Source organism: Aegilops tauschii, chromosome 1 (genome assembly GCF_002575655.3).
Source record: "Aegilops tauschii subsp. strangulata cultivar AL8/78 chromosome 1, Aet v6.0, whole genome shotgun sequence".
Lineage (NCBI taxonomy): Eukaryota > Viridiplantae > Streptophyta > Magnoliopsida > Poales > Poaceae > Aegilops > Aegilops tauschii.
Window position 1 is genome coordinate 80555098 of NC_053035.3, and position 15213 is coordinate 80570310.

The 15213-nt window shown below is 40.4% G+C and overlaps 1 protein-coding gene across 2 annotated transcripts; it reads left to right on the forward strand.

Annotated features, from left to right (window-relative positions):
* The first annotated feature begins 636 nt into the window (after positions 1-636).
* On the forward strand, positions 637-13742 carry LOC109775477 (alpha-mannosidase). 2 transcript variants are annotated; one of them, XM_020334225.4, is made up of 29 exons: positions 637-1011; positions 1114-1197; positions 2024-2112; positions 2223-2397; positions 3463-3582; positions 3703-3786; positions 3876-3947; positions 4051-4164; positions 4701-4801; positions 4872-4965; positions 5075-5230; positions 5322-5405; positions 5645-5710; positions 5818-5874; positions 6113-6332; positions 6816-6952; positions 8873-8941; positions 9026-9085; positions 9813-9884; positions 10779-10826; positions 10954-11073; positions 11335-11400; positions 11932-12044; positions 12409-12493; positions 12654-12764; positions 12847-12942; positions 13057-13104; positions 13189-13257; positions 13410-13742. In XM_020334225.4, exons 1-29 carry the CDS (start codon positions 811-813, stop codon positions 13596-13598), a joined length of 3000 nt encoding a protein of 999 aa, XP_020189814.1. In that variant the 5' UTR covers positions 637-810; the 3' UTR covers positions 13599-13742. The 2 variants fall into 2 exon arrangements, with proteins under 2 accessions (XP_020189814.1, XP_045088090.1); XM_045232155.2 differs by having other exon boundaries at positions 659-1011; positions 5782-5874.
* The last annotated feature ends 1471 nt before the right edge of the window (positions 13743-15213 follow it).

The window sequence follows — 15213 nt, forward strand, 5'->3', positions numbered from 1 at the left end:
AAGTAAACATGTGCCGGACTTGCTCGTGGTTACAAAGAGAAAAAAGAATCTCCAATAGGATTGTGTTACTTTTCTTTTAATCTACTAAGAGAAAAGAAATCAGCATTCTGATACACATCAAAAGTCATACTACAATTGTCACATTATTGGAAAAGCATAAATACAATATATAACTATAAATTTGAACAATAAATGTTAAGATACATATATTTATGTCCCAAGATAGCTTATCTCATTCAAGGGACCGCATCTGCATTTGTTGTATTTGCTTCAGAGTATGTCGTATCATCAAGTTGTATTCAATAAATTTCTGCAACTCACCACATGACCCGCATGAGGACGGGGCGGAGCTACAGGGTGGCCAGGGTGGCACCGCACGACCATTAAGCTAATAAATATAACAATTAATTCCATGTGTCCAAATAAGATATAAGCCTAACCGGAAATTAGGGAGTACTACATCGAAATCTTTGATGAATCTATTTCTATGAACCAAAGATTTCCATTGGAAAAAAAATCAATGAATTGATCTTCCAAAATTTCAATCGAAGACACCGGTATTTTACTCTTTCGGTTTGGTACACACGCATGGACCTGCTATCTATCGGTGGCCAGCGCCCTTTCCTTGACTGCCGGCGACTCCACAGTAAAACAAATCGACATTCCACAAAGGCACAAATGCCCGCCAGCCGGCCGGCCAGCCAGCGCACGCCCCACCGCTGTATTTAGGCCACTCCGCCGCCCCACTCCCGAGGGAACAAAGCGAGCGAAGCTGACCATTTCGCACGGAGGCACCGAGGACCCAAAGCCATGGCGCTGGCGCTGGTCCTGGTGGTTCTGCTCGCCGCCGTGGCGGCGGCGAGGGAGGCGCACGGGTACGTGGCGTACAACACGAGCGCGGGGACGGTGGCCGGGCTGCTGAACGTGCACCTGGTGCCGCACTCCCACGACGACGTCGGCTGGCTCAAGACCGTCGACCAGTACTACGTCGGGTCCAACAACTCCATCCAGGTGCGCCGCCTCCCTCCCTCCCTCCCCCCCGCACCCCGCTCTCGCTCGCCGTCTTCCATGGCCGTGGTTCGTGATTTCTCCCGTCTGCGTGCATTGCTGCAGGGCGCGTGCGTGATGAACACGCTGGACTCCGTGGTGGACGCGCTGGCCAGGGACCCCGGCCGCAAGTTCGTCGTCGCGGAGCAGGTCACGTGCTCGCCCCAATTCCCCATCGAATTCTCCTCCCCTTTGCTTTGGACGTTTCTTCCCTTGTTTCTGTTTGCCTTTGCCCACGGAATTACTCCTATCTTTTTTTTACCTCGTCATCATGATTGGACACAGTAATGATTGAACAGTCATTGTTGCTTGCTTGTGTCACGGATGGGTGGTCTCGTTTTAAAAGAGCACGAATCAAACCCGCTGTTTCAGTGCAAGTCGGCAACCCCATCTAGTTAATTCGGTGGTGGGGCCACACCGTTCACGTGATCAGCTTATCCGGAAACGATATTATAATGACCATATCTTGCTCGATGACTCTATATATAGGACTGTTCATCCTTCTGTTGGCTTGTAATGATTGGCCGTATGAATCAGCCGCAGTATCCAGTGACATGGTATATATGAATGTACAACGTCTCTTGTGGAAGTTACATACAGTAGAAAATAAAGAAATAAGAAAAATCTTGGAAGAAAAAAGGTAGCTTATGGAAACATCGAATCACACAAGCTAGAATGGCCCTTGTTTTCCCCAATCTTAACATCTGAAGTGGGGTTACCTCACTTTGCCCATTTCACCACCACTCAATTTAGACATAAAAACACTTAAACTTGACACAGGATGTTAGCCCCTATAATTTGGTTGTCATGAATCACAGATTTTAATTAGGGGCTTATTAGATGTTTTAAATCTCAAAAATATGAAATGGATCTAGACCACTGTTTGACGGCCAGAAAATTGTTTCTCTTTATGTTACTTGATAAGTTATATTGAATCTTCGTAACTCTGAATATGACTTATGTCTTTTGCATTTAGGCCTTCTTCCAAAGGTGGTGGGTAGAGAAAAGCCCACAAATCCAGGCCATAGTGCACAAGCTAGTTGATTCTGGTCAGCTCGAGTTCATGTATGTAATGTGATTTCATTATTTCCTTGGATCTTTTATAAATAAATAAATAAATAAATAAGCATATATATAATATATAATTTCGATAAACTTTGGATATTACGATTCAGAAATGGTGGGTGGTGTATGCATGATGAAGCTGCCACCCATTATATTGACATGATTGATCAGACCACACTTGGTCATCGGGTGATTAAAAAACAATTCAACAAGACTCCAAGAGCTGGCTGGCAAATCGATCCTTTCGGTCATTCTGCTGTGCAAGCTTATTTGCTAGGAACAGAGGTAATGTTAACATCACATTTCCAGATTGTTCTGAAAGCATTGAAGTACTAGATTACTAGTATAAAATGACACACGGACCAAGTAGAAGATACAACTCTATGAAATCCCTGCATTCTGTTGGCATCAAGATCTAGATGGGCATGCATTTATGCAAATGTAGTTGTGTGCAGTTCTCCTTAAGATTTTGTTGAAATCAAGATGCTCTATTTTATTAGACAAGTATAATAATTTGCTTCATATGCATAGATGGATGTATATTGGAAGTGTAGTACTGTAGTTTGGCTATGTAAGTGATTCTAGTGATTTCGTCTTGCCTTGATTTGACTGAAGTCACAGTCCGATCTGAGCATTCAGTATTTTGTAATGTCTTTTGCTATATTATTGTAATACAAAAACATGACTGTTCCTCGGAACATCAGAACTCAGTAGCCTTTTTGTGTTAGCATCTTGCCTCTGCTCTCAGAAGGATAATGTGAATTCAGTATAGTAAGCATGCCGCATGCCTATAAATTATACAGTTGGACTGATTTTTTTTTCACATCTCAGTTCATTGCAATCTGATTCCTCTAAGTTCGACATATTTTTGCAAAACAAGAGGTAAATACAACAGGATTTGAAAACTCCAGTTTTTTCCAGGTGGATTGTCATGGTTGAGATTTCTTCCAGGAGATAATTTAGTTACACACGTAGCCCCTTGTTTAATCTCTCATTTTTATATGGTTTGGTTAATAGCTAAACAGATCTTTGATCGGAGTCATGGTAAAGTGGGCCAAGATTGAGTAGGTGGGTCTGATTAAACTTCATTAGTGATTTGTCAACTTGGTCGCATCATGGTCTCCCTTTACCATTAGACCAGCACTAGTTAATTTTCATTTACTAGTCTGGAGTTACAGGTACTCCTGCCTTATGCTGGTAAAGTTTACTCCTCTGTTTTATGTTGTGATATGATGACTGATTGAAAAACATTTAATCTTGTTTCATAATTTTATTTGTGATCTTATATCTCTTCCTGGAACATTCCTATAATGCGGAGATTTTATATTTGCTTTTTTGTTGTAACTGTAGCTTGGTTTTGATTCGGTGCACTTTGCAAGAATTGATTACCAAGATAGGGCAAAGCGTAAAGACGATAAAGGCCTGGAAGTTATATGGCAGGGCTCAAGAACATTTGGTTCATCTTCTCAGGTTACTACATAGTATTCTTCTGTTGGAAATAATTATATGCATTCTATTCATCAGCATGTATGATTATGTTGAAAATATTGGCGTGTATTCTGTTCATTTAAATGTATGACTGAACTGCAGATCTTTACAAATGCATTTCCTATCCATTATAGCCCTCCCGATGGGTTTAGTTTTGAAGTTTTGAATGACATGACACCTGTTCAGGTATATGGCTTTAGGCAAGCAGTTTCAGTGATCTCTAGTTCTTGGGAGAAACTCTAACATATTTAATATTCATTAACAATCATTTGTAGGACGACCCATTGCTGTTCGACACCAATGTTGAGCAACGCGTTAATGATTTTGTTTCTGCAGCCATAGCACAGGTAAACTTTCATTTGTTGTAAAAGCTTTTGGTTTACTCGACCAATTTGGAAGTAGATTTTGAACAAAAACCTGGATCTAACTTCTGGTGTTTCTATTAATCAGGCAAACGTTACGCGTACAAACCACATAATGTGGACCATGGGTGATGATTTTAATTATCAGTATGCTGAATCCTGGTTCCGGAATATGGATAGACTTATTCATTACGTGAACAAGGTATGCTGGTTAATAGATCTCAACTGTCAGAATGCCAGTTGACTAGTTGAGGCTCTCAAGCTTTTGTGTATACTGTTCTGGTTTTCTTGGCATTCCGCTTACTCTCATACTTTTCTTGAACGGTAAACCACATATTTTTTCAATAAAATTCAAAGCTTTTGCGTTTCGATATATTGAAAAGTAAAAACAGTATTTACAAGCCTAAAATCTGGGAGAACACAACACAGCTCTGGAACCTAGTGAACATCCCAATCAGGGGGCAAGAATTTTTTTATATATTATAAGTACATGCATAATATTTATGAGCTTTGCTTGATGCCCCTATGTTCATATATAGTGGCAGGGTTACAAGACTGCATTTCATTCAGGAAGAGAAGAACATACATAACTAATTCCATATTCCTCCTATAAAAAAATCTTAACATCTACTGAACACATTAGTTAAAGTGAATTATCTATGCAATTCGATGATATACATGGTTAACTAATGTCCTGAAAGTATTTGAAGATAAGAAATTATGTCCTGAACACCGCAGGATGGACGAGTGCATGCGCTGTATTCCACTCCATCCATTTACACTGATGCAAAACATGCATCAAATGAATCTTGGCCACTCAAACAAGATGATTATTTCCCGTAAGTTATTGATACTCATTGAAATGATAAGAGTTCATTCTTTATGCCCTTATGCTATTTCAAATTTCAGATATGCTGATTCAACCAATGCTTACTGGACTGGGTATTTTACGAGCCGCCCGACTTTCAAGGGATATGTTCGAATGCTCAGTGGATATTACCTGGTATAATATATTTTTAATACAAACCTACAACAACAGAATTGTGATGATTAAATATCATATATTTCAGTTTGGAAGTAGCTAATTTTAGGAAAATGGCCTTTCCTAACAGGCTGCACGTCAAATAGAATTTCTTGTGGGAGGATCGTTCACTTCTAGCTTGGAGGACGCACTGGGAATCGCCCAGCATCATGATGCCGTCTCAGGAACAGCAAAACAACACACAACTGATGATTACTCGAAACGCCTTGCTCTCGGAGCATCCCAGGTTCATAATTTTCTCTTGCAGAAATGCTTTGGTGACAAGGCTCTTTTGGTTTTCCAAACAAAATAACGGAGTGGCTATTCATATCTTGTAGGTCGAGAAAGGTGTAAATACTGCTTTGTCTTGTCTGACAAGCTCTAAAGGAACATGTATGTCTCCAGCAGTAAAGTTTACTCAGGTGAGTTAGGATGGACTTTATTTTCTGTAATAGTGCTTATGATTATCACATTCTGTTTGTACATATATTTCGACATCACCTTTCTTCATCTCGAAAGGGAACACGACAGTATGATCTTATTTAGCATTAATTATTTGGCTCTGTTTTAGCACAGCACATTACTCTTTACACATAGCCTAGTTTGTTTGCCGAATATGTTTACGTGATCTAACAGTTCCATTGGCAAATAATTCTTTTAGTGCCAACTTCTCAATATAAGCTACTGCCCTTCAACTGAGGAACAAATTTCAGGAGGAAAGGGTTTAGTAAGTACTTTCTGTTTTAACGTAATGTTTGCCAGTTATGATATTGCACGTACTTAGTTTATCTTCTGCAGGTTATAACTGCTTATAATCCTCTTTATCTTCTGCAGGTTATAACTGCTTATAATCCTCTTGGATGGGAACATAGTGACTTCATACGGGTTCCGGTATGCGTCTAAACCTATAGTGTGCACTTTTATCCAATAGATTTTTGTTCTCTGTAACAGAACAATACAGATGAAGTGTATTGAGGATCACCAAGAGATAAATATGCCCTCAATTGTTTCAAAACCTTTTGGTACTTTGTGACATGCAGAAAGAAATATGCCGTCAAGGCTTGTACCCATTTTTAAGGTTCTTGAGCTAATTTACTTGTGCATACCCATAATTATTTTCCCTTTTCAGGTCAATGACTTACACCTAGTCGTAAAAGGCTCTGATGGAAGTTTTGTCGACTCACAACTAGTTGAGGTTGATAATGTGACTAGCAATTTAAGGAAGTTGTATGTGAAGGCTTATCTCGGAATCAATACAGACAAACCCCCAAAGTATTGGCTAGTATTTCAAGCTTCTGTGCCACCAATGGGGTGGAATACTTACTTCGTCTCAAAGCCCAAGGGAGCAGGTGAAATTGCATCTGCTTAAGATATTATTTTCTGATTTATATTCTTTTGATCAAATTGTGAATTTCCCACTAGGAAAGGCAGCTTGATTTTATTCTTGTTAAAGCAAAGAAACTTTTGTTTATGGGCAATGTAGTGATGCTATAATATATTTCTGGTGAAGGTGATGAACTGGATAACAGGATATTACAAGAGAATATATTTTTACTATGTTTTTCTTCATATGTGCAGATAATAAAGCATGCGATGTATGCTTCAGTTATCTTCAGACTAATAATGAGCTTTCAATTTTTTTTTGTTATCTTCACTAACATCAACGTTAATCACTAGGCAGAAATTTATGGTTCCTACAAATACAACACACTACAAATATGATTAGTGTTTACATTCTTTGCTAGGTCAATATAAAAAATATGGTCTTCATCTGAATGTTTATTATTAGTTTATTTCATTCGTTATACATCATTTACCATTGAACTATCCAGGATCTAACAGAATGGGGTATGTCTCAAGCATCGCTTCTCCAAGCAAAGACACAGTTGAAGTTGGACCAGGGTCTCTAAAGATGACATTTTCGTCAGCATCTGGACAACTTACACGGATGTTCAATTCTATCACAGGAGTGAGTCCTAACACATTCTGGTTCTGCTAAAAAAAGTAAATCGATTAACATCCAGTAAAATTTCACAAATAGTTTAGTATAAAAGATTAATTAAAGACCGTTATTCATCAATATGTATGTGTGTGTACAAAATTAGATAATGAAACAGTTTTTCTTCTTCTCAATTTACATGTTCAAATTTGAGCAATCGTAGTGCGGTTGCAGGTAGGTATCATTGTGAGAAATTATGTAGTATTTGCTAGATAGGTTGGTATAGGCACTAGCCAAAAGAAAAATATGGTGCCGGTATGGTGGCCACCTTGTAGACACGCTTGTTCAGCTCCAGCCAGAGCAATCACGTGCAGAGGATGATCAGTGAGCTCACCTCCTTCCAGCAGTTTGGCGCCACAGCCACGCTAAGCGCCGGCTACCATTCCGTAGAGAGGTTGCAGCGCTAGGAGTGAATCACTCAAGGGTCATCGAAAAGCAGGATGGAGTACCAAAACCTCCCTGGAGAAGGAGCACTGCAGCAAGATGTGGCTCAGGTCCTCCAGCGCTTGGTCAGAGAGCTGGCAGCAAGGTGGATGGGGCAGAAGCCATCTTGCCAAGCGAACGGAGGGCACCAGATTTGGTTTCTGGGAGATGCTACGCCTGCTGATCTACCAATCATGGAAGAAAGGTAGCCCGGATTTGTGGCCTAGGGACAAGGAATAGATCCTCTGCTTCGCGGGGAATGGAGATTGACATCCCTTGCCATGGCTTGTCGTGGACTACTGATCTGATGCAAGAGCCTTATTGAGCAGCCGCGGGTTGTGAATGCCGAGGCCTCCCGATGCACGTGGTGAGCAGGCAACGTTCCAGGCGACGAGGCAGTACCCACCTTTGGATTCCTCCGCGCCACGCCAGAAGAAGCCGCGGCAAAACTTGTCGATACCGTTGATTTTTTTTTTTTGGAAATGGAGGTTAAACCCCCGGCCTCTGCATCAATCGATGCATGCAGCCATCTTTATTAATTATTCCACGAGGGTCTGACAAGAACATACATCAAACCACCCGAAGCCACCACTCACACCTACAAACTTGATAATGTGGAGTGCTCTCACTCCCCATATCTAAAGCCGATGTCGTCGCCGATCCATCCATCTAACGTATCGGAACAAACAATTGGTGCGGCAAACCTAAAGCGTACACCCCTTGCAGATGTTTTAGAGGCCGCCATCATCATCGAACCGCTGTCCCGTCTTCAGGAGAGAGATCCGCATCATTCTTGCCACCACGGCGCCCAACGACTCCACCGCTCTGCGCTCGTCCATCCCAACGCGGACACTCTGGAAGATTTGTCGTGCGTAGCACCTGTCGATACCGTTGATAGACCATGGCAATAGGTCAAATGAGACCATCTGATACACAGAGGCCGGTGATCTTGTCGATCAGGGGCTGGAGGTCAGACTTCCGCAGGCCATTGGTCAGAAACTGACGCACTGGGCTGGCCCGGATGTCGAGGACCAGTTGGAGATCGACGGCATCGCAGCGGATAGGAGAGATAGAGCTCTTCACAAAGTTGCAATGCAAACCTGAATCCTTGCCGAAGCAGGTGTCTTTGCAATGGCATGAACAAACACTGCCCTATAATTTACCATTGTTGGCCAGACCACTTTGTCTAATATTTTGTTACAAAGAATGTTACATCATATAAAATTCGATTTAGCTTGTACCTGTTAATGCATTGCATACTTTGCAAGCTAAGCAATATGCCGTCCATAATACATGGTATTGAAAATTATTGCCGGAAGATAATTCTCATAGTCGACCAACATTGCTTTTCCTTACTGCTTTTGTATGCAGAGTTTAAAGAAATTTATTATGTTCGCAAGTTACAGGAGTCCTACCACATGTTTATTCATCCTGATATGCAGTAGAAAAATTTTATATCTATTTTAGGTGGATTTACCAATTCAACAGAGCTTTCTTTGGTATGGTTCAAATAATGGTGATGGCGCGGATTCACAGGTTTCATTATGGAGCTAATTTTTTCTTTATTAAATTATACCTGTTTCACACGTTTATTATTTGTCTGTATATGTTTTAATCCAGGCATCTGGAGCTTATATTTTTAGACCAGATGGGTCTACACCGACTGTTGTTTCAAGATCGGTAATACTAACTTGCACGTTTAAGTTCAATTTTTTATCTGTTCATCTATGCACCATTTAAAAGCAGTGTATATTATTAACATTAGCTCCAAAATTACTTGTGCTTTATGTATTTTTCTGCATTAGTTTATCTTCTCAGAAAACTACAGTTGTTGATCACATACCTCCAAAAGATACAATAAATAGTACTCCCTCCATCCCAAAATAAGTGTCGCTGATTTAGTACAACTTCTTTGCTGATATATTTTCTGCAAACTATAGAGCGAATGAAACCATGGTATCTATTATTGTTCCCTTTTGGTACCTAACATCACAAGACTTGAACTATATAGGTCTAAAAGGCATGACGAACAGTCAAAATATAATCCAGTTAGTCTCTCGGGCTATTATAAAAGATGTGGATTTTGGGGGAAATTTCTGGATGGTTTGATCCCTAGGAGTAACTGGATTATATTTTGACTGTTCGTCATGCCTTTTAGACCTATATATAATATATATACAACTCAACATGGGCTTACAACTTGACTCACACATGAGCTCTACTAGCTAGTCATGTTCTCCCGTACCATCTCACACACTAACCCACACCCAACAAAGAGATAGCACTTGAGTTCTTGGATTACCTTTCTAATGTTACTTGAGTAACTTCACTTCTGCATTATTTAGTATTTAAAAACTTTAAATACATTTTCTATGTGATCTATTGATTTATGTCTATTTTATATTAGGTACCGTTAAAAGTCATCCGTGGACCTCTGGTTGATGAAGTCCACCAGCAATTCAGCCCGTGGATTTATCAGGTCAGATATAAATTTACTCATATCAAGGATTAAGATTAATTTTGAGCCTATATTAATAGCATTACACGGAATCTATTTGCTACTCCCTCCGATCTAAAATAAGTGTCGTGGTTTAATTCAAATTTGAACTAAAACCACAACACTAATTTTAGCCTTCTCTGCTGTTGCACTTTTATGTGCTAAGATTTTCTGAAAAGATAGATGACTATAGGTCACCACGAAAAGAACATATCATGTGGCTAAGGCTAAACTTCTTGATGTCTCGACCCAATGTGGCTCCTGTTCAGGTGAGAAGTAGTGGGTCGTCCAAATTTGTTATGTAATACATGGTCCATCCAAGCATCAAGTTATGAAGAAGATCCCTATGATCTCTCAGTGGAAGCTTTGGTTTCGGCCTTAAGCCATACAAAGATAAGATATACGATTTTTTTACTTATATTTGATTCAGGGAAACCGTATGAAGAATAAATCAAGTTACAATAGAAAACAATTCTTCTATTTTACCCGATGAAAGAGCCTCTTCCAAACTCTAGTACAATAGTTTTTGTGAGCTCCACTGGGCTTGTCAAGCTCGTCCTTGATCCGGATGCCCTCGTCACCAGGGCCACCTACGCCATCTTTCCCAATTGCATCATCGCTGAACTTTGCCTTAAAAATTGTGCCACTGCCATGCAAGAGCAGAAGGCGGTCATCACTCGCCATGTCGAGCTAGCAGCCATATCACGTTCTCCAACTCCTTCGAAATTACTTTAGCTGTAATTGCCTTCTAGTACAGTTTCAGTTATGACTTGTCAATCCCTCGTGCCTTCATGTCAACATCTTTTTTTTTCAGGTGTAATATATTAATTATGATAAAGCTCTCTTTGATTATCTTTTAAAATATTCTATGTCTAGGTTACAAGACTATATAAGGATAAGGAGCATGCTGAAGTAGAATACACGGTTAGTAATTTCCTCTACCTCGGAGAATAAGGGCCTGAATTGTATTTCTCCATTCCAGAAAAAATGACATCCATCATTATTGAACAAGCACTGAAGTTTATTTTGTTTTTCCTCTCATATGTGAAAGATTGGGCCAATCCCGGTCAATGATGGCATAGGAAAGGAGGTCATCACAAGACTGACAGCAAATATGGTCACAAACCACACTTTTTATACAGATTCTAATGGAAGGGATTTTCTCAAGAGGGTAACTATCAATATGAGTTATGCTTCAGATATTTGTTACGATCTAGTTAATTTCTTTGTACCTTGGTAAAAAATTATCTTACTGTATGAAATATTCTTAAATACGGAATATATCATAAGCCAACCTTCTCATATTTTTCCTGAATTATTTTATGGGTGACTGTTAAGGCCCTACTGAACATCTACCTGAATTTAATACGTTTGACTTTTGAATCTCTGTACTCTCCTTTTACACCCACGTTCTTTGTGATTTCATCTATAGGTGAGAGACTACAGGGAAGATTGGGATCTTCAAGTGACTCAACCGGTTGCAGGAAATTACTATCCCGTATGAACAATATTCACATTTTAATACCGAGATACTCTTTGATTTCCAATATATCATAATAATACTTTTAATATAGATTATTCTAAAAGTAGAGCTAGCTATGTCTCTTCTTTGCTTTTTGAAACTTCTGTCAAACTCCTTTTGATTACAAATATTTTACCTCCGTTTTAAAATAACAATTACAAGATTATGTACTTAATTATATAATTCTGTCATCAGTAGGCATAAAGCTGGAATAATTTTACACCTGTATATAGCGAAGCCACCAGGGAAAAAGGATGTACTCCCTCCGTTCCAAAATAGATGACCCAACTTTATACTAACTTTGTACTAAAGTTAGTATAAAGTCGGGTCATCTATTTTGGAACGGAGGGAGTATAAGAGAGCATTTATTTTCAGGACTATGTGTGACACTCCCTCATTTTTGGTTCCCCAAATAAAATTTCCTATTTCATCATGCTTTCGTGGTTGTTGTTGTTATTTAAAGAGTTTTATTTTCTTATAGATTTTTCTCTCGTGTTGACATTACAGGTCAATCTCGGAATGTATGTAACAGATGGGAAATATGAACTTAGTGTCCTTGTTGATCGTGCTGTTGGAGCTTCAAGCATTCAGGATGGTCAAATAGAAATGATGTTCCACAGGTATTATAGCTTCTATTGAAGTACCATATTTGTGTTGTTTACCAGGATAGGCCGTTCCAATTTTAGTTGGTTTCTATATCTAACTATGGTAGCATTGTCTTGAAGCTAGCAGACAGCTTGAACTACAAAGAAATGCCAATGTGTCCATTACAAAACAGCTAAAAGTAGCAGTTTCTCATTTATCTCTTTTGGAACCACCTATTTTCGAACTTACTATGTAATATACTGTTTAATGTGTACTATTAACTATAGAGATCTTTACCAACTTTGTTACCAACCTATTGAAGTCAATCACAAATCTGTGTAACCAATTTCAGCACGCCCTTGTACGCTCAACCTCTAATCATGATACTGTGCATGTCAGGCGTATACTTTATGATGATGGCAGAGGTGTTGGGGAGCCACTCGATGAAACTGTTTGCGTTGACAGCAAATGTGACGGGCTCGTGGTATACATTCACTCACAGCATTGTATCCATTTCTATTTCTTCCAGTACCGACCTGACATCGCACCAAGTTCACTATATAAAAATCAACAAATACACACAGTAGGACACCGTACTGTTTCCCCTGCAGAGACTTAACTCTGCCTCATACAAACTCTTACAGGCTAGGGGTACTTATTATGTCAATGTCAACAAGCTTGGACATGGAGCTCACTGGCGAAGGACACAAGGACAAAAAGTTTATTCACCCTTTCTTCTTGGTTTCGCTCATGAGGTATATTTGTATAGTTCTGTCAGCCTGTTTTCTTAAGTATTTTCATGTCATTATTCCTACAGTTGTAATATTGTTCTGACAGGATGAAAGCAGTTGGAAATCCTACAGTGTTGTGAAAGCGAGCATGATGGATGCAAATTACAGTCTTCCTGATAACGTGGCAATCATCACCTTGCAGGTTCATAATTTATTTATCTATTCCTCAAAAAAACAACTATTTATCTCGGACCTTATATATCTTAATATTGATAGCATCTATTAGTCACTAACAGAGTATGGCTTAATATTTCAGAGTCTCGATGATGGTACCGCACTTCTCCGCTTGGCACATTTGTTTCAGGTATATTCCTACTTTACATAACTGTAGTTTATATCATATTTATTTCTACTTGGTTCACTGAATAATCTTTTGTCGGAGTTGCAGGCTGCAGAGGACCCACAGTACTCAGTGATGGCAAAAGTTGAACTGAAAAAATTGTTTGGAAAGAGAACCGTAAGTAATTTATTGTACTTTATCTCTTTGCATGATAAGAATTTGTTGTAAAAAAAAGTTATGTTGCATGAATTATACTCATGAGTATTTTTCCTTTCGGAAAGAGATCTAGCCCGAAACGCTCACTTGCTCAGTGCTGTTCCATTGCGCAGATCAAGGAATTGACTGAAACTAACCTGTCCGCCAACCAAAAGAAGTCAGCGATGAGGAAGCTCAAGTGGAGGGTTGTTGGAGACACTGAAAGTAGTCCTGCCCCAATTACCGGTAGACCGGTTGACAATCAAGCCCTTGTTGTCGAGCTGGGGCCCATGGAGATACGCACATTCTTGCTGAAACTGTGAGCTGCAAAAAAAAGAGATACCTTTATGTAATTCCATACATGTTCTAGGAGATCATTGTGCCTTTCATTTCTGTGAGCAAGTACCTTCTGATAGTTATGTCCTTGTACAGCAATAAATGTGCCCAGTCACAACTTTCCCAGCAAATGTGCCTTCCGTTTCTATGAAGAATGACTCGTGAGCTCCATATTTGGTCCAGTTCCGGGGAGCTGAGCTAATCTGACCCCGCTACATATCCCCATTCATGAGAGTTCGTTGGTTAGCAATACCTTCATTTTACAATCACCCTTTCAAGATATACTATGCAAAAATCGGTAGGCCGTGGTGATCTAACCTGACCACTCAAGCTGCCATTATCTAATCACTGTGTGTGCTTTGTCCGACAGGTGACAAATGCAGTGTAACGCATTCTGTTATATCCATATAGTCAAAACAGCGCACAACAGTTACAGCTTTACCGTTTATATACCTAGTTCGTGTAGAAGGAGTGTTAGTGTTATTATGCAGTCTCGTAGAACAGTCAGACTAGAGCGTAGCTCCAGCAAAGAATGTGTTACTCAAATTCTTGGTCTCTTGACAAAGAATTCCAGACTTCTGATGGGTTCAGCTTTCAACAAACTGCGACCTCATGCATCCTCCCTCTTATCTAACTGATCTTAGGCCCTGTTTGTTTGGGATCTTGCTTCTGCTTTTGCAGCTGTTCCACTTTGGCAAAAAAAAAGCCACAAAAACTCCTAAATATGGCCTTTTTGCTTCGAATGAATATTTTTATACGATGGTATAAGCCAAAAGCTGAAGCAAAAAGCACCTATTTAGGAGTTTTTTTCTTTTTTTATCAATGTGAAAAAGATGCAAAAGTAGACGCAAAAGCCCAAACAAAACAGGGCCTTAGATATAAAGCTCCTCAGCCGCTCTCCAGCGTGCCTTAGGCCTGACAAGTTAATGTCGCCCCATTTCAAGCACGACTCACACCCATGCATTCTTGTTTCTTACCCAAGTTCTGTTACTTCAAAGGAAAAGGAAAGCCCCCCACAAAAAAATGGGAAAGGATTGGACAATCTGTTTTTTTTTTAGGGAGAGGCCATGATATATCTATCTCCACTATTTAAAAAGTTGTAGGCCATGATCCATCAATCACGGTGACGGCTCACGCGAGGCGACGAGGCTATAGTGCTATTGGCAGTCCCGGGGCTCCTCAAGACACGTACTTGTTGGTGCTACTTTGGCCCCGGTGACCTTGGACCCGCGTCTCTCCAGTGTCCATGGCTAATGGCGTCCTCTGTCGGGCAACTCCGGCCTCGGCGACCCAGCGGCTGCATCTCTTCCGGCTCGCCTGGCTCCCGATGTCCCGATGGCTACAGCCACGGCAACATGGATCTGTGTCCCTCCAGTCCCTGCTTGTCGGCATTGCCGATCGCCGTCGCCCCACCCCCTCGTGGTTAGCTTCGCCGCCTGCCCTACCCTGTACGCCTCGAAACCCACCCTTTTGCCAGATCCAACGCTTGTGGGTCCGAAGGCGGTGCCACCCTCTGACGGCAAGTGCAGCCCCGCTAACCCCCTTCCGACATGGTGTCTCCGACCAGCGTTGGCTTCCTCATCTCTGACTCCAGATACAGTG